The 23,998-nt window shown below is 47.7% G+C and overlaps 1 protein-coding gene across 2 annotated transcripts in view; it reads right to left on the bottom strand.

Annotated features, from left to right (window-relative positions):
* Positions 1–4,349: 4,349 nt before the first annotated feature.
* The window catches only part of CSMD2 (CUB and Sushi multiple domains 2), a 629,134-nt gene continuing 609,485 nt past the window's right edge, over positions 4,350–23,998 (bottom strand). Inside the window, exons 61-70 of one of the 2 annotated variants that reach the window (XM_057744228.1) lie at positions 23,763–23,936; positions 23,391–23,464; positions 20,373–20,484; positions 19,630–19,809; positions 11,454–11,516; positions 9,733–9,894; positions 8,115–8,227; positions 6,216–6,303; positions 4,665–4,803; positions 4,350–4,509 (exon numbers count right to left, since the gene is read on the bottom strand). In XM_057744228.1, coding sequence (XP_057600211.1) covers positions 4,350–4,509; positions 4,665–4,803; positions 6,216–6,303; positions 8,115–8,227; positions 9,733–9,894; positions 11,454–11,516; positions 19,630–19,809; positions 20,373–20,484; positions 23,391–23,464; positions 23,763–23,936 — 1,265 coding nt within the window. Of the gene's footprint in view, positions 4,510–4,664; positions 4,804–6,215; positions 6,304–8,114; positions 8,228–9,732; positions 9,895–11,453; positions 11,520–19,629; positions 19,810–20,372; positions 20,485–23,390; positions 23,465–23,762; positions 23,937–23,998 lie in introns of both variants that reach the window. The other variant, XM_057744218.1, reaches the window with a different exon arrangement.

Consider the following 23,998-nt stretch of genomic DNA (forward strand, 5'->3'; position numbering starts at 1 on the left):
CACTCCGTCTTCACATGAGTCAGATCTCATGGTTACAACTCAGAATCTGCTTACAAACCAGGTGTCCCTCCCACTCCACTCCTGTATGTTTCTATCTGTCACTCCAGTACGTGATCTGAACATCTGAGGCCAGCATCTCACACACGCACAGGGGCTCAAGCCCACAGGGACCTTCCCGAGGACAGAGAAAGTGGCTCTAAATGCCGCAGTTTGATTCCCAAACTCATTAGCTTCTCAGCAGTACTTAAGTGGAATTCATCAATGACCCAAGCAAGATGAAACTCAAAAAGAAATCAAACCTACTTGCGAGGAGCTGGAGAGAATGTACCTCATTCACTCCATTCTTTTGATTCAAGAGCTCCTAGGGCCTCTGTCTGCTATGGCGAGGGGCTGCTGGGAACCAAGGGGCCAGCACCAGCTCCAGGAAGCCTGGAGTACCGGGTCCTTGCCCTGATGCTGCCAAGGTGTAGAGAACAGAACCCAGATAGGACACATGGGTCCCCTGCCTGGCCCACCAGCCCTGGCCACAGTTCTACCTAGAGATTCACCTACTCCTCCCCCTTCTAGACCGAATTTCTGCAGCTGGTGTAGTGGACTTTGGAGTCAGACTCACACTTACTAACTGTGTGGCTTACATCTCTTCACCTTTATGCCTTCTCATCCATCCAGAATACTATTTCCTATGTTCTGGGGTTGCTGTAAGGTCTAGAAATGATCCACCTAAAGTGTCAGGCACAGAGGAGAAACTCAGTCCATGGTAGCCATTTTTTTTGGACCCTGGGGTAGGCTTGCTGTCCTGTCTCTTCCAGCACCTCTTCGATGCCTGCAGACTTGGTGGTCCTGTCTGGGCCACACCCTTGTTTCTCTTCTCTTTGTCAGTTAACAGCCAGACTCGACCTTGGGCTCATGGCCGGCTTCCTGTCCTCACCTCCCCTGACGCACCCTACTTTTTCAGTGTTGCCTTTGACCTAGGAGGACTTTTTAATTCACTGGGTTTAGAACTCAATAAAATTATGTCAGCAAAAAGAAAGGAACTGATTTCCAAATGCTTTCTTAAAATTGTTTTCTGCCCCGGGGTAATCCTTGCTGTCGTTCTGTGGCTGGGCCTGTCCACTGGCAGACGGCTGGTCCCTGGCACACCGACTGCCCCGGGATGCATCTGCTAATCCATCCACTGTGTCTTCTTCAGCTCCTCTCTGTGTTGGTGGGGAGCGGGCCATGGGGCATCTTTCACACACATTTCACTTTTCTAAGCGTCTGCGATCTCTTCTGTAGGATTCAAACGAAGGAGAGGTGTGTGTGTGTGTGTGTTCAGGCCCCTACACACACGTGCACACCCACAAAACCCTTTGCTATTTTCAATCCATAAGGTCCTTCCTCTGGCGGCAGCCCCTCTTCCTCTACGGCCCCGAGTCAGGGCGGTGGGGGCGGATGGTGGCAGAGGGCGAGGGCCCAAGTCCCAGCAGCAGCAGACACAGGCGGAGAGACGGACGAAGACGGGCACTGGGCACTGTGCCGGGGCGCTTACGTCCTGTCCCCTGGAGCACTGCGAACACACAGATCCCACCAGAGTTGGTAGGACAAGAGGGGCAGCGGGGGCGGGGGTGGGGAGCAGAAGAAGACAAAGCAAAGAAGGAAAAGAATGAAAGAAAATTAGTTGCCTTGATCTTTATCTTTGCTTTTTAATCGTCCTGCACCCATGGTGAGGGTGTAGGTAGGGAATACACACAGAAGAATGTATATTTTCCTAATGTCATATGTTTCCCAGGCAGGGCTGACTGACCTGTCAGCCGCAAGAGCCCCAGTGCCCAGGTGCTGTTACGCTTTTAGGGGCCCCAAAGTGTTTTTAGTTTCTTTCAAATTCAGAAGGAAAAAAGTGAATATAATAATAGCCATGTAATAATCAATCCGGTCTGGATTCTAGTCATCTTTGTAACGACATAGTTATAACGTAGCATGAAAATTTTTGTTTTGTACAGAGGAAAGGGTCCATGAAAGTCATAACACAGCCCAGCCCCTCGCCTCTACTTGCTGATCCCACCGGCCTTGATGACGTCCCTGTGTGGGGTTTATTTTAATTTCAGCCGTTCTTGTTAGGCATCATTTGAATTTATCCCCTCGTCACTCATTTTAAATGTACGTGTGTCTCTTCAAGGGTGGCTTTTCGCTCCCTAATCGCCTCCCGAAGCCAAGCAACACCTCCTTTGCTGCAGCTCGGGGCAGGCGAGAGGTGAGCAGGGGCCCTCCCGGAGAGCTGTGTGCTGGGCGGGATGCTCTGAGGCCCGGATGCTGAGGAGGCGCAGTGTGAGGGCTGCTTAGACTTGGAGTCACCAACCCCAGATGACCCAGAGGTGACGCCTCGTGCATACAGGCACCTGGGACCCAGCAGAGCCCCAGATGTGGAGCGGGGTGGGGGCGGGGTGGGTGCAGGCCGTGGGACATTCTTGTTTCTTTCCTCTTCTGTTCAATAACTCTGCAAATCAAAGTTCAGAATCACCATGGATCCCCTGTAAGGCCTGATTTATGTCATTAGAGGGGATTCTTCTTTTTTCGTTTTTGGTTTCTATTTGTATGAGGAGGAAAAAGGGAGGAAAAAGTAAAGATGGAGCAGAAAGGTGAAACCTCAGAACTAATTTGTACATGTTAAAATGATCCCACTGGAAGAATTTCTTCCTTGTTTAAATATTTGTTTTGGTGCAGAAAAGCTCAATAAATTAATTATTTGTATTCAATAGCTGCCTTTATGTATTCTGAAAATAATTTTTATCTCTTTGTGTATAAATTATCTTCATACCTACAATTTTAAGCTTAGGCTTATGCAAGAGAAATGATCTAGAGAAAAAAAGTGGACCCAAAGAGGGAAAGGGAGGCTTGGGGGCAGTCTGGTAGAGTGCTTAAAGCTCATCTTTGAGGGCTGCAGCACTGACCGGGCGTATGTCTGGGACTCAGGCTGAAGTGGTGAAAATCCTCCCAGAGATGTTCTGAGGATGGAAGGAAGTGACCCATGCCAGGGAGTGGGCAGTCAGTGCTCGGCAGAGAGTTTACAACCCCTCTCACTCTTCTGACTCCCCTGGCATTTATTGGTCCCACATTCCCTGTCAGCCCACCCCTCGCACCCTCCCGTTCACAGAGCCTGCTCCCTCCAGGAGCTGCACGCGTGTCCGGCCAGGACTGCCCATCACACGCGCTGCCACAGACAGGAGCAGGGAAGGAGAGCTCTCCCTGCTTAGGGTCTGGCTGATGGTCCCCTTGCCCTGTTGGAACCCCACCTCTCTGGGCACTGGGATGCTTCTCCCCAGAGCTGGGCTCGCTGAGGTCGGGGAGGCACCTGATCAAGGGCACCTGTCTTCCTTCCCCAGAAAGTGGGGTCTGAAGGAGATGGCACAGTTCTCCGAGGGGTTGCACACCTTGTGTGGGCAGTTCCTGCAGGTTCCCAGCCTGGGGGAGGAAGGGGTATCAGTGAGGAAGGACACAGCGGGGAGAGGTGATGCCTTCCAGACTGGCCAGGTCCTCCTGGCCTGTGTGTGTGCGCATGTCCAGTGGACCCTTGGGAACCTCCATGTGTGCATCTGCCCCTCTGTCTGTGGAACAGGGGCCCTCCTGTCTTGCCCAATGCCAGGGATTACAGTCTCAACCCTGGATGGAATTTCCAGCCTGCGCGTCTGCCCTGTGGACTCCAGACTTGCCGGCCCCACAATCCTGTAAGCCAGTTCCTTAAAATAAAGCTCTCCCTCTTTCTCTATATCTATATGTACAATACAAACATACACACAATATGCACATATACCTCTCTTTAGGGCAAGTTTATATATATATGCACATATATAATGTATGCACATGTGTATATATATGTATCTGTCTCTCTCTGGAGAGTTCTGACTAACACACCTACTTGGATATTTTACTGAGCCTAGTGGCTAAGAGCACAGTCTCTGGAGCTGTCTGCCTGGGATTGGATTCTTTTTTTTTTTGGCTGCTCTGTGCAGCATGTGGGATCTTAGTTCCTTGACCAGGGATTGAACCCATGCCCCCTGTGTTGGAAGCGCAGAGTCCCAACCACTGGACTGCCAGGGAAGTCCCTGGGATTGGATTCTGATGCTACTTCTTATTAGCTGTGTGATCTTGGCCAAGTTAATTCCTTTTTCTGTGCCTCAGTTTCCCCATCTGTAAAGGGGGTGACAACGGTCCCCATCCCAGGTGCAGGGAGGGGCCTGCCTCAGTGGCCAGCACAGGGCAGTACTGGGCACTCAGTCCCTCTCGCACTGGACGCGTCTGTAGGGGCGCGTGTCTCACCGGCTGCCGGAGGCGGGGCTCTCGGTGGCGGCAGCGAAGGCAGCCTGGCCTGGAGGCTATACCGCTGTACACACCGTGCTGACTGTGAATTCCGCCTCGGTGGCCATGATGTCCGTGGGCTGGATGTTGCGGTCGTACATCGGGTTCTCAAACGTGGCCCGAACATTGGTGTTCTCGTGGCCAGCGTAGCCATTGAAGGGAACTTTGGGTCTTCTCCTGGGAATGAGAGAGAGCGTGATGAAGACGTTAAGAAAGGAGACTCGGGGCCCTAAGGAAGGGCAGCTCGCCTGCGCCAGGAGGGCTCTGGGTGGGTGAGGGTCAGGGACAGGGCCGGGCACCTGCGGTGCGACCCTCCCTTCCTTTCCCGGTACCTGTGCTTGTAGAGATAGAGCACGAAGCCCGCGATGATGAGGGCCATGAAAGGCACCAGGATGGCGGCAGCCACCGAGCTGCTGTTGGACGCGAAGTGGCGGCCGGTGGACTCGGGGTCTGACTCCAGCAGCCTGAGGTCTGCAGGGTCCCAGAGCAGAGAGAGACCTCAGGTCACAGACACAGCGGCCGCTGCCAGGAAGGGCAGTGGGGCTGGGGTGCTGCCCGGGGCCCACCTGCCTTCCTCCCCCACACACTGGGCCATCCCTCTGGAGAAGGGCGGTCCGTCGACACGAGCTGGTCAGGCCCGGGGAAGCCAATCTGCGAAGAACCTGAAACTGTGTCCCAGGATAAAACCCAAAAGAGAGCAGCCCTTTTGCAGTTTCCAAACTTCTTTTGGCCGTAGAAATTTTATCACATGAATCCTTACAAGGAAGCCAAACTATAAAGCAGATGAAGGTAGACCTGCTGCAGTGGGGGGGGGAGGGGATGCTGAAGCTTCTGCCTCAGAGGGTCTCCCCTCCCCCTCCCCGCCCCTCTTCCCAGACTGGGAGGCTCCGAAGACCACGGTGAGAGCTGCTGCCCCCATTAAGCACCCCACCGAACTGAGGGGGCTGAGGCTCTGTCCAAGAGGAGACGGGTCTGTCCCAGGACACTGGGAGTCAGCTGTGAAGCCAGAGCAAGAACTCAGTTTCCTGAGGTCTCTCCAGCGTGTAAGGACCAGGGGAACTGCTTTCAAGTCTCTGAAGGGCTGCTGTGTGGAAGAGGGGGTGCTTTTACTCCATGCAGCTAAGAAGACAGAGCCAAGAACAGCTCCAGGGGAGGAGCAGGGTGGAGTGGGAAGCACAGGGAAGCAGGTTTCTGTTTAAGACAAGGAGAAGCTTTCTGAAGGTCAGAGCTTCGAGAAAGTGCAGTGCATGGCACTGGGGAGTCAGCACCTGGGGTGTACAGAGCCGGCCCTGAAGCACCCTGGGGCCTGCCTCCTGTCTGCCCTGCACTGCTTCCCAGAAGCCATGACCCCACCCCTATTAGAGGCTCTGATCAAGGTCAATCTCTGGAGTGAGGATGCTTGACACTGAGGACACGTGGTGCAGGGTAAAGTAGCCGGGGAGGAACTAGGGAAGGAAGCCTCCTTGATGCTCAGTGTTCTCATTTGTAGAATGAGGACAGCAACACCACCCTTCAAGGACTGAGACTCCCCTGAGAGCCCCATGTCGTAACGCCTGGCGGGGGGGGGGCGGTCCTGGGGAGGCCCGAGGGCTGGCCACATAGTATTGTGGGGGTGCATCTGAGACCCCCTTAAGCTGGGGGCTCTCAACTCCAGGGCTGAGCGTGAAACCGTTTGGCAAAGGTTGAGTGTATGCTGTGTTGTGCTTGTTTCTGGGGAGAGATTCCATAGCTTTTATCAGCATCTCAAAGGCGTCCCTGATCCCTAAGAGGCTAAGAACCCCTCTTGGACTGTTGAATGTTACCAATCCCCTGCCCTCCATACCAACATGCGCGTTTCCCCGGCACCCGCTCGAGCTCACACTCCAGGGACAAATGCTAGTTACCAAGTCTTTGAAAGCCGAACTGCCCGAAGCCTTGGCCCTTGACAGAGCCCTGGTAGATGAAGGTGCCTCCGGAGGACTCTGAGGAGACCTGTGAGGGTGGGAGGAGTCAGAGTAAGAGGGGAGGCATGCCAGAAGGAGCTGGAGGTCCTGCCAGCCAGGCTGGAGGTGCGCCCACAGATGCCAGACAGCTGGTATCACCTGCGCGCCTGCCACCCCCAGCGACATCAACGCTCTGCCCCCACCCAGGCAAGGGCGAGGTGCTGGGGATGGGGCCGGGGCTCCAGCTGCTCACAGCAGGGAGGGAGGGAGACACTTTTATTTCTGCTGGTCGAATCACTTCATCTGTCGGTGCCTCAGTTTCTCATTTTAAAACAGGAGCGATAACAGTACTTGTGTCACAGGGTTGCTCTGAAGATTTATATGCGTTAATATAGGTAAAGCACTTAGAGCACTTAATAGGCCCCGAATAAATGTTAGCTATTACGACTGTGAAGAAAAACTGAGTTTCAGGGCACTGCAGAGCAAACCAAACCATGATTAAAACGTACCTAGCAGACTGAACGTACTTCAGAGAGTTCATCCCAGTTCCAACAGCTATTAATTTGGGGACGGGTAGTTGGGGACATTCCCTCCTCCTCACTCCCTCTGTACTTGCCTCCGTGATGCTCATGTACCAGATACAGACACACAAACGTGTGGGCTGGGGACTGCTCGGGTGAGGGCATACGTGCTTTGAGGATGCTTTTGCTACTTGGGTCCCTCCTGACTCATGCTGCATCCCCAGGTGCAGCCCTCTGTCTGTTGTGCTCTAGGCTGACCTCCCCTCCCAACCCCCCAGACATACCCAGGCACACAGCAGTGGGCCCAGTGGTTGGCTGTCACCCCAGGCAGCTACTCCGGCTGCTCCTGGCCCTCCAGAGCTCCATTCACGCCTGGCCCCTGGCCCACACTCCGGCTCCAGCTCCCAACTTTACCCTTGTTCTCTCCCCTCTGGCCATCCTCCCAGCGTGGTAGAGTCTATTGTCCCTGCCAGCCAGGACCAGGATACCCAGGGGGATCCAGAGAATACTCTCGAGAATCCCAAGAAACTAACCCCATGGGCCAGCCCCTGGAGAAGCCACTTGCTTCTCCTTATGCGCTTATAAGCAAAGGTCACTCAACCTACAGCCGTCCACGAGCGCGTCTTGTCTGACAGGATGCACCCTGACTCCTCAGCTCTCTGCTTCTCTGGCCCCATGACCTCTTCCTCCTTCCCACCCCTCCTCTTTTAGCTTCAATAATCCAAGACAGGGAAGCCGAGGATGTGACAGGTGATGGCTCCACGCCCCTGCCTGTGAAACTGGAAGGTGTGGGCAGGGGAGTGTCACTGCAGACCTGGATTCCACCTGAAGGGTGCCCTTGCATGGAACAAGTCTTTCCCACAAGGGAATGCAAGAGAGTTGTCTACTTCCTCCCAGGTCCTGGTGTCTCGAGCTGTGCTAAATCACCCACAGTGGGCATCCTCAAATGTGAGAAGATGCTCCATGTGCATCTGGGACCCACTACCCTCTCCCAGCTTGTGAACTGCAAGTTGCTTGAACTTACTCTTGTACTGCCAACCTCCAATTCCTTGCTTTCTGCTCACACACCAGAACCTACTTCATCTTGCTCAGATACTCTGACCTCTAGACTTTCGGCCTTTTGGCCCTTTTCATCTTTTCCTCTGCTCACTTCACTAGCGGGTGAGGACTCCCTTGCTCCCAGTCCTGGCCCACAGAAACCCTCCTCCCTAGTTTCCATGTTGATCCTAAGAGTTTCCACCAGCTTCTCCCCTCCTCCTCTCTGCCAGTGATCTGAGAATCAGGGATGGGGCAAGGACACAGGGAGGTCAAGGACTGAGTGAGGTTTTGCTGAACTTACATGCCCATCTAAGGCCCAGTGATCATCTTTGAACTTATTCACAAAGATCTCCACAGGCCCAGTAATCTGATACACTTGGAGCAGGAGATGGAAATCTTCTTTCTTGTAAATTCCTGGGAAAAGAAAGTTCAGAGGGTACACTCAAAAGATCTGGGAAAATGTCAAAACCCAAGTGACTGGGTATGTGAGTGTGAGTGTCTGAGAGGTTGGGAGAAATGTCCCATGTATAACTGGAGTCAGGTAAGTATAGTGTGGCCTGTGAGTTTGCGTAGGCTTCATGTGAGGATACATAAGAATGTGCACATGAGTGTTAATAAACAACTGGATTCCTGGCCTGTGGCAGTGCTCCTGTTTACACTGCATGTGTGAGAATACAGGGAATAGGATTCTGTGTATGTTACGGGGTCGGTTAACGCGTGGGTGCGCTTACAGTGCGGTGGATGCAGGCATGCACGACGGCATGTATACGGGAGCGTGTGAGTGTGTTTAGGACTATGTCTTAGAGGAGCCGAGTGAATCTGAGCACCAGCTGTGTGTGTGTGCACGTGTGAATGAGTGGCTGTGCCTGCATGTGGGGCTGTGTACTCCTGTGTGCAGTCATTCACTCACTCAGGCATCCATCCATCTACCCATCTATTCAGTAAACACTTGCCTTCGAGGATATTTAATCTTTCTGATTATAGAGAATTTGAAAATTGGGGAAATTTTGGAAAATGCAGAGATGCATGAAGAAAGGAAGTTCACTCCTGATGTCACTTCTGAGAAATAACCACTGTTAACATTTTGGTGTAATTACTTCCAATTTTCTTTCTTATGAATACAATTTTTTCCTTCAAAAACTGGAGTCGCATTTAAAATGCATTATAGTGGGTGTATTTCCTCCCAAATTAGCATAATATTTTATCCAGCAGACATACTATAATTAATATATCCATTTCTTTTGAGACAATTTTTTATTCCCAAGTTTTATGTTATACAAATAGCCTTGTAATGTGAACATTCTTTATTCGCAAATGTTTGAGTGCCTCTGTAACTATTTCTTATAATAAAAATTCTCAGAAGTGTAATTAACGGGTCCAGTCATTTTCATGGCTCTTGATACAAACTGCCAAGTTATTTTCTAGAACTATACTATTTTATACTTTAAATGAGCACTGCTTTAGTACCTTCCCTGGACTAGCACCAAAGTTTATCGCTTAAAAAAATCTTAGTGGAATATGTGGAAAGTGACATTTTATGTTTACTTTTTTTGTGATTATTGAGAAAAATATTTTTCCATTTGTTTATTCACTGTCTGTACTTTGGCTTCTGGGAGTTCCCTGCCCCTATTTTTGGTTCAGTTTTTAGGGAGAGCCATCTCTTGTTTCTTTATTTATAAGAGTCCTTTGTACGTTCAATTTGTTAGTGTTTGTCATCTAACCATTTCCCTTTAGGCTGTGGTGCTTTTATCATGTAAACCAAGGTGAGTGGACACTTCCTCTTCCCCCGCCTACCAGACGAGGTGTCTGAGCCCTGCATGATAGCACAAGGACGTGACAGTCCACTCGTTCTTGCAAAGAGTGTGTGCCCATCACCCTCATCACCCCACAGGCTTTCCCGGAGGTGGCCTGCCCCTTACCAGCCAAGTGCAGCTCCACGCCGCTGTGGTCAATCATGGTGGCATTGACCTTGCTGTTGATGGCCTGGAAGCCAGTCACTTTGAGCATGGCTGGCTGCTTCTTCCCCTGGTACTCATAGGCCCCTTTCCATAGGGAATTCTTGGCAAAAACATCCCCAGGAACTAGAGGAATTGAGAAACAGAGATGAGAGGGGCTTTCACGTGTGCTGGTAGAATTGAGGCCACCTGATGACGGACCCCAGTTCATTCCCTGAGATTGTTTTCCCCACTATCTAACACTCGGTAGGCGGTGGAGTACCGTGGCCTCCTTGTGATGCTCTGTGTCTCAGGGTGGATGGGTGGAGGGAAAGAGGGAGAGAAAGTGGGTAAGGAAAAGGGAGAAAATGCGAGAGAGAGAGAGGGAACTAGAAGGAAGAGAGAAGGAGAAGGAAGAAAACAAGGAGGGAAGCGGTTGACAAGATGGAGAAAGGGAAAAAGAGAGGTGAGAAAACCGACGTCAGTATCATGGGTGGACAGGAACATGAACTGACGGTGTCAGGCTCTTATGCATTCTCATTTGGCCTCTCGCTTATTGGTTGTTTAATCATGAACTTCCTCATCTGTGTAGGCCACACCTGTAATTCTATAAACGGGGGCCATCCCAGTTACCTTACAGGGGTTAAATGACTGTATGTCATATGATGTTGGGCACATAAGAGCATATAATGGGGGACTTCCCTGGTGGCGCAGTGGTTAAGAATCTGCCTGCCAACGCAGGGGACCTGGGTTTGAGCCCTGCTCTGGGAAGATCCCACATGCTGAGGAGCAGCTAAGCCTATGAGCCACAACTATTGAGCCCATGTGCCGCAGCTACTGAAGCCTACGTGCCTAGAGCTCCACAACAAGAGAGGCCACCACAATGAGGAGCCTGCGTACCACAATGAAGAGTGGTCCCTGCTCACTGCAACTAGAGAAAGCCCGTGTGTAGCAGCAAAGACTCAATGCAGCCAATAAACAAAATAAATAAATTTATATAAAAAAGCATACAATGCATGATAGCTACTAATATTGCTATTTATACTTATTTTCTAAGGAGAGTATTATGAGTTCTGTTTTAATGAAAGGTAAACCAACGCTCAAGAGGTGAAGTTTATTTGTCCAAGGATACAGCTGGTCAGTGACCAAAATGGAACTTGAATTGAGTTTGATGCCAAATCTAGTTTTCTTTCTTGTATAACACACATGCCAATATGGTAAATAAAAGTATAAGGTTCAAAAAAGGATACGATAGTCTAGAAAAATTTTGCATTGGTCAGGCCACACCTGTAGTTCTGTGCCCAGTTCTGGACCTCACACTTTGAAAGACACAATACCTGTCTCAAAAACATAACCATTTCCAGCAAGCTCCCTAGGCAGGACCTGGGTCTACGTGTCCGACCACGCACCGGCCAGTCCTGTGCCGGAAGGGGTTGGGATAATCAATGGCTCCAGAGCTTGAAGCTCTGGACTTGTTTCTAGAAGGTCTTGGCTCTCAATTCTGGAGGTGGTTTCTGCTTCCTTCAAGCTTGCTTCCTTCTGAGGTCTGCCAGGGGTTGGGAGGTGGGTGGGGAAATCTGATGGGCTCTGTAGACTGTTTTCACACACTTCCATTGGGTGCTCGGAAACTCATGTGCATGTTTCTGGGTAAGTAGGTGAAGGAAGTGATACCGGCTTCTTGAGCCAAAGATCTAGACCGTCCATACCTGAAGCTTGGGTGAGCAGAGGCTCCCGGGCAGTGTTGATGGGTCTCCCGCTGGGCCGGACCTCTGCTGGGGGAAGAGAATGGAAGAAGACAGGTTCAGCCTCTGTCTGTGCTCTATTGGAAAAACAAAACAGTGGCCATCTCTCTGACATTAGGTCAATGGGTTCTTTTTTCTTTTTTTTTTTTAAGCCTTTATTGGACTACAACGGGTTCTTTGAGAGCTTGCTTTGGATTTATCCTCTTAGCCCAGGAGGTGGACCATTTTGTCTGGTGATGCTATGGGCCCCCCTCAGAATGACATGAAGAGTGAAAAGGAAATCCATTTATCAATGATAGTCACTGAAATAGTAAACAAAAAGTTAGAATATAGTTATGTGTGTGATTTTTTTATTACTGCATTAAATAACGGGATCTAGGAGTGGGTTCAGTAACTACCATAATCTCGAAGTAGTCAGGAACATAAATAACATTTCTTTTTTTTTGTTTTCTTTTGTCTGCACCGCACAGCATGCGGGCTCTCAGTTCCCCAACGAGGGATCAAACCTGTACCCGCTGCAGTGGGAACACGGACTCTTAGCAACTGGACCACCAGGGAATTCCCAGCAACGTTTCATGACACCAGTAACAATTGTAGTATAATATGGAAATCTCTGCAGTTTCTACCGGTGGCAAATGTAGAGGTGTTGCTAACCCTACTACAAGTTTTTGTCTATATCCTAAATTAGAGAAATGCTAAATTTCAGTAAGAGGTAAAGGAAAATAAAGATGTCTATTTCCCATCCTAGAACACAGATCTGCTGAACGCCCCTACTGAGGACCCTTGGTTGAAAGGCCTCTGCTTTCCTCCCAGAGACCTGACACAAAGGAAAGCCTTCTGCCAATCAAAAGTGAACTCCTTAAGTCCCAGTGGGGGTTTCAGCAGAGTGCTTCCTTCCCTTAGAGTCATGATATTAAGACAGAGAAGCCCTCACAGGCTAAAGCCAAGGCCAAGGCCAAGGCCAAGGCCAAGGCGAAAGCTTTAGGCCTGAGCCAACAGCCTTGGTTCTGGTCCCAGCAGTGATACTTAGTGATTGTGTGACCTCAACTAGTCACATCACCACTCAGAGTCTTGTCTCCTCATCTGGAACATGGGAAAACCCTGAAGCATATCTCACAGGTCTACACTGAATAAATGAGGTTATGAACATGAAAGTCACAGTCAATAATAAATATTAAGGCCTTTTTATCTTTTGCAGAGAAAAAAACAGAAATATCTGTCTTGTCACCAAGTAAAGGGACTCCCCCCACTGTCTCCTTTGGGAGGTCACAGATTATTAGCACACCCTTTCCAACTCTGAGGTTGGCTTATGTTCAGGTGTACAGAAGGCTGTGGACAAATTTTGCACAGTGACTCCATGAAAGCACACCTCTGAACAAAATGCCTTTATTGTCTTAGGTTTTATAAGATGAAGGGAGCAAAGAAGGAGAAAGCATTTTATGTGGCAGACATTGTGCTAGGCACTTTATTCATGTTATTTTATTTACTCCTCTCAGAACTGTGAGGTAGACATTACTATCTTCATTTAATAGAAGAGAAACTTGTTTAGAGGCAGAGAGGTGAAGGAACTTGCTCAGGGTCTTATAGTAAGGGGTTGAGTTGAGACTCAACTGCATCTAAAGCACTTTGCATTTTTAAATGCAAGTGCCTATTATAGCATTAAAAATACTTAAGAATAAATGTAATCAAGGAAGTATAAGACTTGTACATTGAAAATTACAAACAATCATTGAAGGAAATTAAAGATCTAAATAAATGGAAAGATAGCCCATGCTCATGGATTGGAAGACTTAACATTGTTCAAATGGCAATACTACCCAAATTTGACCTACACATTCAACACAATCCTTATCAAAATCCCAGCTGTCTGTTTGCAGAAATTGACAATCCAATCCTAAAATTCTTACAGAAAAAAAAGGGACCCACAATGGCCAAAACAATCTTGGAAAAGAAGAGCAAAAAGGCAGACTTACATTTTCAACCTCAAAACTTACTGCAGGGACTTCCTAGGTGGCACAGTGGTTAAGAATCCGCCTGCCAATGCAGGGGACATGGGTTCGATCTCTGCTCCAGGAAGATCCGACATGCTGAGGAGCAAATAAGCCTGTGCACCACAACTGCTGAGCCTGCGCTCTAGAGCCCATGAGCCACAACTATTGAGCCCATGTGCCGCAACTACTGAAGCCCATGCACCTAGAGCCCATGCTCTGCAACAAGAGAAGCCACCACAATGAGGAGCCCGCGAACCACAATGAAGAGTAGCCCCCGCTTGCTGCAACTAGAGAAGGCCTGTGTGCAGCAATGAAGACCTAATGTAACCAATAAATAAATAAATAAACAAATAAATAAGTAAATAAAATTAAAACAAACAAAAAACGAAACAAAAAAACTTTCTGCAAAGCTTTAGTAATCACGTCTGAGAGATAATGGCATAAGGACAGTTATACAGATCAGTGGAATAAAATCGAGGATCCTGATATAAGCTCACACATTTGTGGTCAAATGGTCTTTGAAAAAAGTGCCAAGACAATCTAGTGAGGGAAAATAGCCTCTTCAACAAATGGTGCTGGGACAATTGGATATCAACGTGCAATAGCATGAATTTGGACCGCAAAACTCTGAGAAGAAAACATAGGCACAAATCTTTGTGACCTTGAATTAGGCAATGGTTTCTTAAATATGATAGTAAAAGCACAAGTAAGTCTATAAAATATAGATAAATTGGAGTTCATCAAAATTAAAAACTTTTGTGCTTAAAAGGACAGCAACAGGAAAGTGAAAAGACCCAAACTCATCAAATTGCATACATTAAATATGTGCAGTTTTTGTATATTAATTATATCTCAACAAGGCTGTAAAAAAAAACCCACACCTGATAAGAAAAGAAAAGAAGAAAAATTAACTCAGGACAAAATGGAGCTTAAAATTTAGGTGATAAATGAAATAAAAAAGAAAGTACTGTAAATTCAACAAAAGAAAGTGAAAAGATAACTCACAGAATGGGGAAAATACTTGCAAATCACGTATCTGATAAGGATCTTGTAGTCTATATATAGAAAGAACTCCTGCAGGGACTGTGGACCAAGGTGGCAACATAGGAGGCTCCTGAATTACCCTCCTCCCACGGATGCACTGAATGTACAGATAGAAAACAGATGACCTCCCTCTGAGAGATCCAGAAACTAGCTGAGTGGCTCCTACACACTGGGTGACAGAAAATACCCACATCAAAATTGGTAGGAAAGGCTGAGACATATTCTTGCCATAAACCCCACCCCTGGCAGAATGCCATACAGTTAGGAGGGAACTCCCAACTCCCAGCTTTTCCTTGAAGAGTGAAGCGTTTGTAACACACATCTAGCATCCTGATTTTTAAGGCTGCCACCCATGGGGCAGGTGCCCAAATCACTTAGCTCCGAAGGCCAGTGGGGCTTGTATTCATGAGTTCCACAGGACTACAGTAGACAAGGAATCAGTTTTTAAATGGACAAAATAGAAACCCCTGTGTCTACATACCTGGTCTCACACTGAAGGAGCAGGTAAAAATGTTCATCTCCCAGTTTCTTCCTGGAAGGGGTTTGACTGCATAGTTGCAAACTATTGCCTGAGAGTCTGCTTCTAATCAGCCTGCATCTAGTTGCTGACCGTGGTCCTCCTCTGTGGCACACTGATGGGTCTAGGTACACCTTCAACTACTAGGAGCCACTAGGAGCAAAGACGGCAGCTTGGACCATCACAAAGGTTTGAGAGGCACCAGGAGCTTGGGCTGCACTGACTGATGAGCTTCATCACCTACATGAGACTGGTCTGTGAAGACTGGGAGAGCTGTCTATTTTATCTAATGATAGAGACCAACACAGAGAATTAAGCAAAATGAATCAACAAGGGAAAATGTTCCAAACCAAAGAACAAGATAAATCTCCAGAAACTGATCGTAATGAAACAGTGATACGTGATTTACCCAACAGAGAGTTCAATATAATGGTCATAAGATGCTCACTGAGGTCAGGAGAGCAATGCACAAAGCAAGACTGTCAGCAAAGAGATGCAAAATATTTTAAAAATACCAGTGGAAACCACAGAGCCGAAAAGGTACTAATTGACCTGGAAAATTCAATAGAGGGCTTAAACAGCAGGGGTTTAAGTGGGGGTAAAAATCTAACGTAAAAAACACATGAAAGCATAAAACTTCACACAGTAAAGATAAGTATATGACTAAATCTAGACTCCTCTAATATTATAATGTTAGTGGGTAAGTCACTTATAACTCTAGTATAAAGGTTAAAAGATAAAAATAGTAACAATAACTATAACTATGATAATTTTTAGCGGAATACAACATAAAAATGTAAATTGTGACATCAAAAATATAAAATGTGGGGGAGTGTAAAAACAGAGCTTTCATATGCATTCAAAGTTAAGTTGTTATCAGCTAAAAAAGACTGTTGTAACTATAAGATGTGTTATGCAAGCTTCATGATAAACACAAAACATAACTTATAGAAGATAAACTATAAAGTGTAAGGAATTGAAACATTGCACTTGCACCAAAGCCAAACAAGGACACTTCAAGAAAAGAAAATTCCAAGCAAGTATCCCTGATGAACATACATGCAAAAATCCTCCAGAAAATATTAGCAAACCAAATGAACAGTACATAAAGAGGGTCATACACCATGAGCAAGTGGGATTTATTCCTAGGATGCAAGGATGGTTCAATATACACAAACCAATAAACATGAAATTTGTGCACTCTTGCTAGGAATGTAAAGTGGTGCAGCCACTAAGGAAAAGAGTGTGGAGGTTCTGTCAAGAATTAAAAATAGAAATACCACATGATCCAGCAATTTCATGTCTATATTTTTGAAGGAAGTGAAATCACTGTCTTGAGGAGATAGCTGTACCTCTGTGTTCACTGCAGCATTACTCACAATAGCCAAACTAATAGGAAACAAACTCAGTGTCCATTGAGGGATGAATGGATAAAGAAATGTGGTGTATATATACAATGGAATATTATTCGGCCTTAAAAAGAAGGAAATCCTGACATTTGTGAAAACATGGATGAATCTGGAGGACATTATGCTAAGTGAAATAAGCCAGACAAAGGCAACTATTGCATGTTATCACTTATACGTGGAATATAACAAGTCAAATTCACAAAAAGAGAGTAGAATGGTGGTTGCCAAGGGCTGGGGGGAGGGGGAAATAGGGACAGGCTGGTAAAATGATATAAACTTTCAGTGACTTTGCTGGTGGCCTGCCAATGCAAGGGACATGGGTTCAAGCCCTTGGCCGGGAAGATCCCACATGCTGCGGAGCAACTAAGCCCATGAGCCAAAACTACTGAGCCTGTGCTCTAGAGCCCATGAGCCACAACTATTGAGCCCGTGCACTACAACTACTGAAGCCCGCACACCTAGAGCCCATGCTCTGCAACAAGAGAAGCCTGCACACCACAATGAAGAGTAGCCCCCACTCTCTGCAACTAGAGAAAGCCTGTGAGCAGCAACAACACCCATCACAGCCAATAAAAAATAAATTTATTAAAAAAAGATGTATATGTATAACATGGTAACTATAGTAAATATAGTAAATAATACTGCATTGTATAATTGAAATTTGCTGAGAGAGTAGAACTTGTATGTTCTCACCAAGAAAAAAAAGAAAAAGATAAATATGTGAGGTGATGGATGTGTTAATTTGATGGCAGGAATCCTCTCACAATAGGTATCAAATTATCATGTAGTATACTTGAAATATATTTCAATTTATTTGTCAATTATACCTCAATAAAGCTGGGAAAAAAGAAATCAACAGGACATAAAAGAATTCTTACAACTCAACAATAAAAAGACAAATAGCCCAATTAAAAAATGGGCAAAGGATTTGAATAGACTTTTCTCCAAGGAAGATACCCAAATGGCCAATAAACAGATGAAAAGATGCCCAACATCATTAGCCATTAGGGAAATGTAAATGAAAAGCACAATCTAAGATAACTTTACACCCACTTAGGATGGCTATACTCAAAGAGCTGGACAATAACTAGTACTGGCAAGGATGAGGTAGAGAAATTAGACTCCTGGTGCATTGCTGGTGGGAATGTAAAGTAAACATAAAGGCACTTTGCAAAACAGCTGGACAGTCCTTACACTGTTAAACATTGAGTTATTCTATTCCTGGATATATATACCCAAGAGAATTGAAAACATATATCCAAACAAAACATGTACATTTATGTTCGAAGTAGCATTATTCATAATGGCCCCGAAGTGGAAACAACTGAAAAGTCCATCAATGGATAAATGGATAAACAAAATATGGTATATCCATCAACAGAATATTATTCAGGCATAAAAAAGAATGAAGTAATAACACATGCTACCACATGGACGAATCTTAAAAAAATTATGTTAAGTGAAAAAACCCAGACACAGAAAGACAGATATCATACGATTCCACGAACATGCGGTCCTCTAGAATCAGCAAATTCGTAGTTACAGGAAGTATAATAGAGGTTAGTCGGGGCTGGAGAGAGAGGGGAATGGAAAGTTCTCGTTTAATGGGTACGAGGTTCTTGTCTGGGATGAAGAAAAGGCTCTGAAGATGGATAGTGGTAACTGTTGCACAATATTGTGAATGTACTTAATGCCATTGGATTGTACACTTTACAATGGTTAAAATGGTAAATATTATCTTTTGTATATGTTACTACAATTAAAAGTTAAATAAACATATTCTAAAAAAGAAAACTTATACTACTGCCATATGTGGAACACAAATATTACTTTCTCTAAATAAAAGAAATTTACAACACTCCATACAATGAAAATACATTATTAAATTCTAACTCTGATAAAGGCTCTGAACCTGAAGCCTTCTCTCTCTGAGGGGTAGGACAGCAAAGTACTTAAGAGCGTGGGTTCTGAAGTTAGAACAGCAGGATTTGAATCTCAGCTCTTTCCTTTTACCAACTGGTGAGCTTGGGGCACATGACTTAATCTCTCTGTGCCTCAGTTTCCTCTTATATTAAATGGGGACATGAGTAACACCTGCTTCATTGGATGACTGCAAGGATTAAGTGAGTTAGTACACGAAGTACTTAGAACAATGCTTGGAATGTGGCAAGGTCAGCACCTGTAAGAGAGAGCTGAACGCCATCCCAGCACCAAATCCATCCTTTATCCTTGCCGGATTCCTTACTTAAGACTGGACTCAGGTTACCTTCTCCAGGAAGCCTTCCCTGATTCTCTCCTTCCTCTTAGGCTGAATTAGTGCCCTTCCCATCATCCACACAGCATTCAGTGCATCTCTGTGTTCCTGAAGGTACTGTTATATCTGATAACATAGGGGTTCCCAACCCCCAGGCCACGGACCAGTAGTGGTCCATGGCCTCTTGGGAGCCGGGCAGCAGAGCAGGAGGTGAGCGGCAGGGGAGAAAGCAAGGCTTCACCTGCTGCTCCCCATCATTCCCCATCACTTGCATTACCTCCTGAACCAAGCCCCACCCCAACCCTGTCCATGGAAAAATTGTCTTCCATGAAACCGGTCCCTGGTGCTCCAAAAGGTTGGGGACTGCTGTGATAATGGGTGTGTGTCTTCTGCTGCTGAAGGTGAGCTCCTTTAGGGCAGGGTTTTTGTCCTTCGCTTCCCCATCCCCCCTGCCCAGCACAGCCATGCACAGTGATAATACTCGATAAATAGAGAACAAATGAATGAAGAACAGGGGGAGGGAAGTCTGGGACATCTTGGTAACCTTGAGGAATCTGTGAGTGGGTACTGTCTTATCAAGGTTATGCTATGCGTATGTGCGTAATACGTTAGTCCAGTTTAGTGTAACACAGGGCTTTTCTCTGTCTGATGATTAAGTATACTCCTTAGACTACTGTATACTCAACACCTGGCAGAGTGTTTAAGCTCAGGCAGAAGGTAGCAAGGTAAAACTTCGGATGGCTTCACTCTGTGCTCTTTAGACTGCTCTCGTTTCATCTCCTAGACTCCACACCTCAGAAAACCAGAAGCAGGCTTCAGCTTCTGGAAATCACATTTCTTTCTCCTCTTTGGCCCTCTTTCACTCAAGCTCAGCTGTCCCCTTTGGCCTCCCGCCCTGAGAGGTTCACCGAGAGGGCAGACTCACCCAGGCAGATGGGTGGTTTGCCTGTCCAGCTGCCATCTGCTTTGCAGGTGCGGTGTTCAGAGCCACCCTTGAGGGAGAAGCCATCCTGGCAGGAATAGATGAGTGTATAGCCCATGGAGGGCAAGTCCAGGGCCCCGACGTTGGCGTGGGTTGGCATCTCCGGCTGTTTGCAGTGGTGGGCTGGACGAGAGGGAAGACGTTGCTGGGTGTAGGGAGATTAGGGTCTCCAGGAGGTCTCTCCACCATCCTCGACAGAACACCCCCTTCCTTTCCCTTATGGGCCACGTTCATGTCCAACATTCCCTCCCCAAGCCCCACCCCCACCCCTGCCTTGATGTCTACATGAGTGGATGGAGATCATGTGGACACTGGCTCAGTCGGCCCTGGGGGAACCTAAGCCTGCAGCAATTTTCCTGACGGAAAAAGAGTAATTAGGGTCAAAAGCCTGAAATCATCCACCCTGAAGGCAGGCCTTGTAGTTGTTAGTATTTGCTGCCATGGGAAAGTTCTTTCCTTTTCTCTGCTAAGGCATAGGAATTGCCTTCAAACATCAGCAAGGCTTCTGTGCAGAAATATCTTCCCCCAAGGGGAAAGGACTGCAAAGAGACCAATCGTGGTCCCAATGAGAAGTTGTGAGCTCCCCGTCATTCAGAGCATTCAAGCACATCCTGGATGGTCAGCTGGGGGGAGATTATGTGTTGTCAAGAGGAGTTGTCTGGGCTGCAGGCAAAGTTTGCACTCACGGACACAGTCAGGCGGGGTTCCGCTCCAGGTCAGGTTGGGCAGGCAGGTCCTGGTGGTGGAGCCTTGGAGCAGGTAACCTTTCTGACAACGGAAGAGCACGGTGCTTCCAACCTGTGACCAGGATGAAGTTCCCACGATCACCTTCCATCCAGGGATGCTTCATACCTGTCACTTGCTTGCTTACTCTCCCATGACCTTCCTCCCACCCCGCCTTCTGTTTCTCTGCCTGCCTAAATCTTCCCTATCCCTCGAGGCAGCTTACATCACGCCTCTCCCACAAGGCCTCACCCAATGCCCTGGGTCAGATCAATGCTGCCATAGTCTGCTGCGGGGGCTGAGTGCCTGACTCAGAATCAGAAGCCCCTGGGTTTGAGTTCTGGCGTCTACATTTACTCACTGGATGCCAGGCTGCATGAACTCTCTGCACCTTAGCCTTTCTGTATGCAGTTGGGAAGGGCAGCTGCTACAACTACACCCGAATGTTGTGACACTCAAGTGTGAGGGTGGACTTGAAAGCATTTTATAAAATGCGAAGAACTGTGCAAAACAGAATATTACTGTGTGTGTCTCTTCCCTCCACGAATCTATAAATTCTTTTAGGACACGTGCCCTATAGAATCTGGAGCTGTGCTTCATAAATATCTCTTGAGCAGAATTGCTGCTCTCTCTGCATCTCTCCCTCTGCTCCACCCTCACCCTCCACGAGCCCCTCCGTGTCTGATTCGACATTCCCTGCAAGCACCAGCTCCATCTCTCCATCTCCAATCCATGCGGAACAATGCTGCCACATCAGCTTCCTAAACTGCAACTCGGATCACACTATTTCCCAGCTCGAAACACTCATGTGTCTCTATTACCTCCGGGAGCAAATTCAAACACAAGGTGAGACTTAATTTCTGCTCCCTTCCTCCATGCCCACCTGTTTGCTTTTGTATTTCATCACCTCACTCAGCAAACGACACCTCTACCCACCCAATTGTTCAAGTCAAAAACCTCAGGTCATCCTTGATTTCTTCCTTTCCTTCAACCCCTCCGTCCAATCCATCAACAAGTCCTTTTGGTTCTACCGACAAAATACCTCCTGATGCCTTCACATCTGTCTATGTTCCCTGTGGCTACCTTGGCTCAGTCCCACCCTCATCTTTCTCTCGAGATGCTGCAATAGTGTCCTATTTGTCTAAGTGATTCTATTCCTAACCCCTATTATTCATCCTCTCCTCAGGGTCCTAGTGATAATTCAAATGATGGATCAGATTAAGTCACCTTCAAATGGTTTCCTGTGACATTTAAAATAAAATCCAAAATGCTTATCATAGTCTCATGGCCCTACAGGACCCGGTCCATGCCCTTCTCTTTTCGAAATTTATTATGATATTTGGTGCTTAGAAAAGACTATATGGCCCATATATAGACATGAATCATCATAAAATGGACACTTTAAGTGGAGCCCACTATTCAACTTAAGGGCTAGAGTGTCATTGACACGGTTGTAACAATCTGTGTGCTCCTTCCCTGCCCTGTTTCTTGGCTCCCCTAGGTGATAACCGGTCTCTTGCACTTTGTTTTTCATTTCCTTGCTTAGTTAAAAAATAATTCTATCATGTATGCGTACATATATCTCTGAACAATATACGTTTTTTCTTGGTTTTAATCTTCCTAGAAATAGTATCCTACCACCGTTGACATTCAATACTATGTTTCTAAGATTCACCCATGTTGTGAAGAGCTACGGCTCCTTCAATTTCACTGCTGTGTGATGAACCATCCTGGGACATCACGATTTTGCTGATTTCTTGGTAACACGTATGAGAGGGTCTCTGGGGTTGGCTCCTACGACTGGAACATCTGGGTCAGAGGATGTGTGAACATTGAACTTCACAAGGCAGGGCCAAGTGGTTTTCAGACCCAGCCTAGCTCTTCGGCTTCACATCTGTCTCCTCTCTCTTTATGCTCCAGAGCCACTGGCGGGCCTGCTTTCTAGTCCTGCAACCTGCACCTTCCCTGCCTGAGCACTCCTCTGCCCTGGCCCCTGCCTCTGCCAGGAAGGCCCACCCAGCTCTGCACAGGGCTGGCCCTTCTCACCATGGGCGCCACAGTTCAAGTTTAGGAGCCCTCTTCCCTCACTCCGCTTCCTAAAATAGCAATCTACCCGGCACACCCCTTTATACGAGGGTGAGTCAAAAATTAACTGCGCTCTGGCTGTAGGATTTATAGAAGTTTTAATATGACCGGGGTGCGTAGTGCTTCTTGCTGGCAGAAATGATCTCATTTATTTATTGTCACCAGCCGGGGAGCTCGCTTAGAGCGGGCACTCGGCCTGTCTTGTTCCCTCTGTATTCCCAGTGCCTACAGTAGCTCATGGCGTAAATACGTGTTGAACACGGACTGAGTGAATAAATCCCATTGCTGGGCTAGATCCCGACCTGCCCTTTCCGGCTTAGTCCCTGATATTCCCCTGGGCTCCTCGGGGGCTCCAGTTCATTGTCCTGCCTTGAACACACCCCTACTTTCCTGCTTCCTTTGCTCAGAGGGTCCCATCCAGGCTGTCCAAATCCTTTCCTTTTGAAGCTCATTCTGAGATGTGTCCCCGGAGCCTGTAATCCTACTGGGATGGACCCGGGGGGCAGGAGCCTGTCTCCCGTGTGGCCTTTGCTGGCTCCCGTCACCCTGCCTGAGCCCCGCAAGGTATGGGTGCCCGGGGGACAGAAGGCCCATCTGTCTCACTCATTTCTGTATTTCCGCAGACACCCTGCCCCAATCACATGGGGCTGCTGGGAAGTGTCTGAGGAGCCACACGCGAGTCTGTTCTTCCACATCAGCTTCTCGGGTTGGTGTAAATGCCTGCCCGTTTCTGAGGGGGGCTTCTGGGCTTGAAGAGGCAGGCTGCTTTCTCTCCCCAGCTTCCAGGGTCTCGTCCCCCCAGTGCTGTCCTGAGGAAGGGCCTGGGGTCCTCTGAGACTGGCAGTGACAGCAAGGGACCGGAGGCAGAAAGGCCCGATCTTGGTTGGGCTTGTTACCTGGTAGCCCTGGGAATTGTTCTGTATCCCAAACTGTGGCACGCCGGGGTCGGCACACATGGTCAGCGTGGGGTCTGGATGCAAAACAAAGAAACACATCATGTTCACGGAAGCTTTCGCTGCCCCTGCTCCCCCTGAGAAACAGATGTGGGATGGAGGATGGAGCCGCGCCCCGACTTCCCTGCCCTTGGGAATCTCCACCCGAGTTATCGCCGAGGCTGGCTACTTCACATCCTATTCTAAGTAGCTCAGAGGAGGGCTTGTTCCCTTTTGCAGATGAGACCAGTGAAGACAGGGAAGAAGATTCATCATCTCGGGCCCCAAAGAAGGATGCCCACCAGCTGGGACACTCTGCGCCTTGTCACCTCTCACCTATGCAGCTGGGCTGGGTGCCGCTCCACGTCCCATCTGACTGGCAGAACCTCCGTGGAGAGCCCACCAGCACCAGAGGGGGCTGGCAGGAGAAGGAGACAGATGACCTGTAGGAGAAACCACGGTCCTCTCTCCTGCCACGGGCCGGGACGCCAGGATCGCCACAGAACACAGCTGGAAAGATGAGGGAGAAAGGCAGGTCCAAGTGTCTTTGTAGAATTCAGTCTGCTCACCCC

Source organism: Hippopotamus amphibius, chromosome 1 (assembly GCF_030028045.1).
Source record: "Hippopotamus amphibius kiboko isolate mHipAmp2 chromosome 1, mHipAmp2.hap2, whole genome shotgun sequence".
NCBI classification, from domain to species: Eukaryota; Metazoa; Chordata; class Mammalia; order Artiodactyla; family Hippopotamidae; genus Hippopotamus; species Hippopotamus amphibius.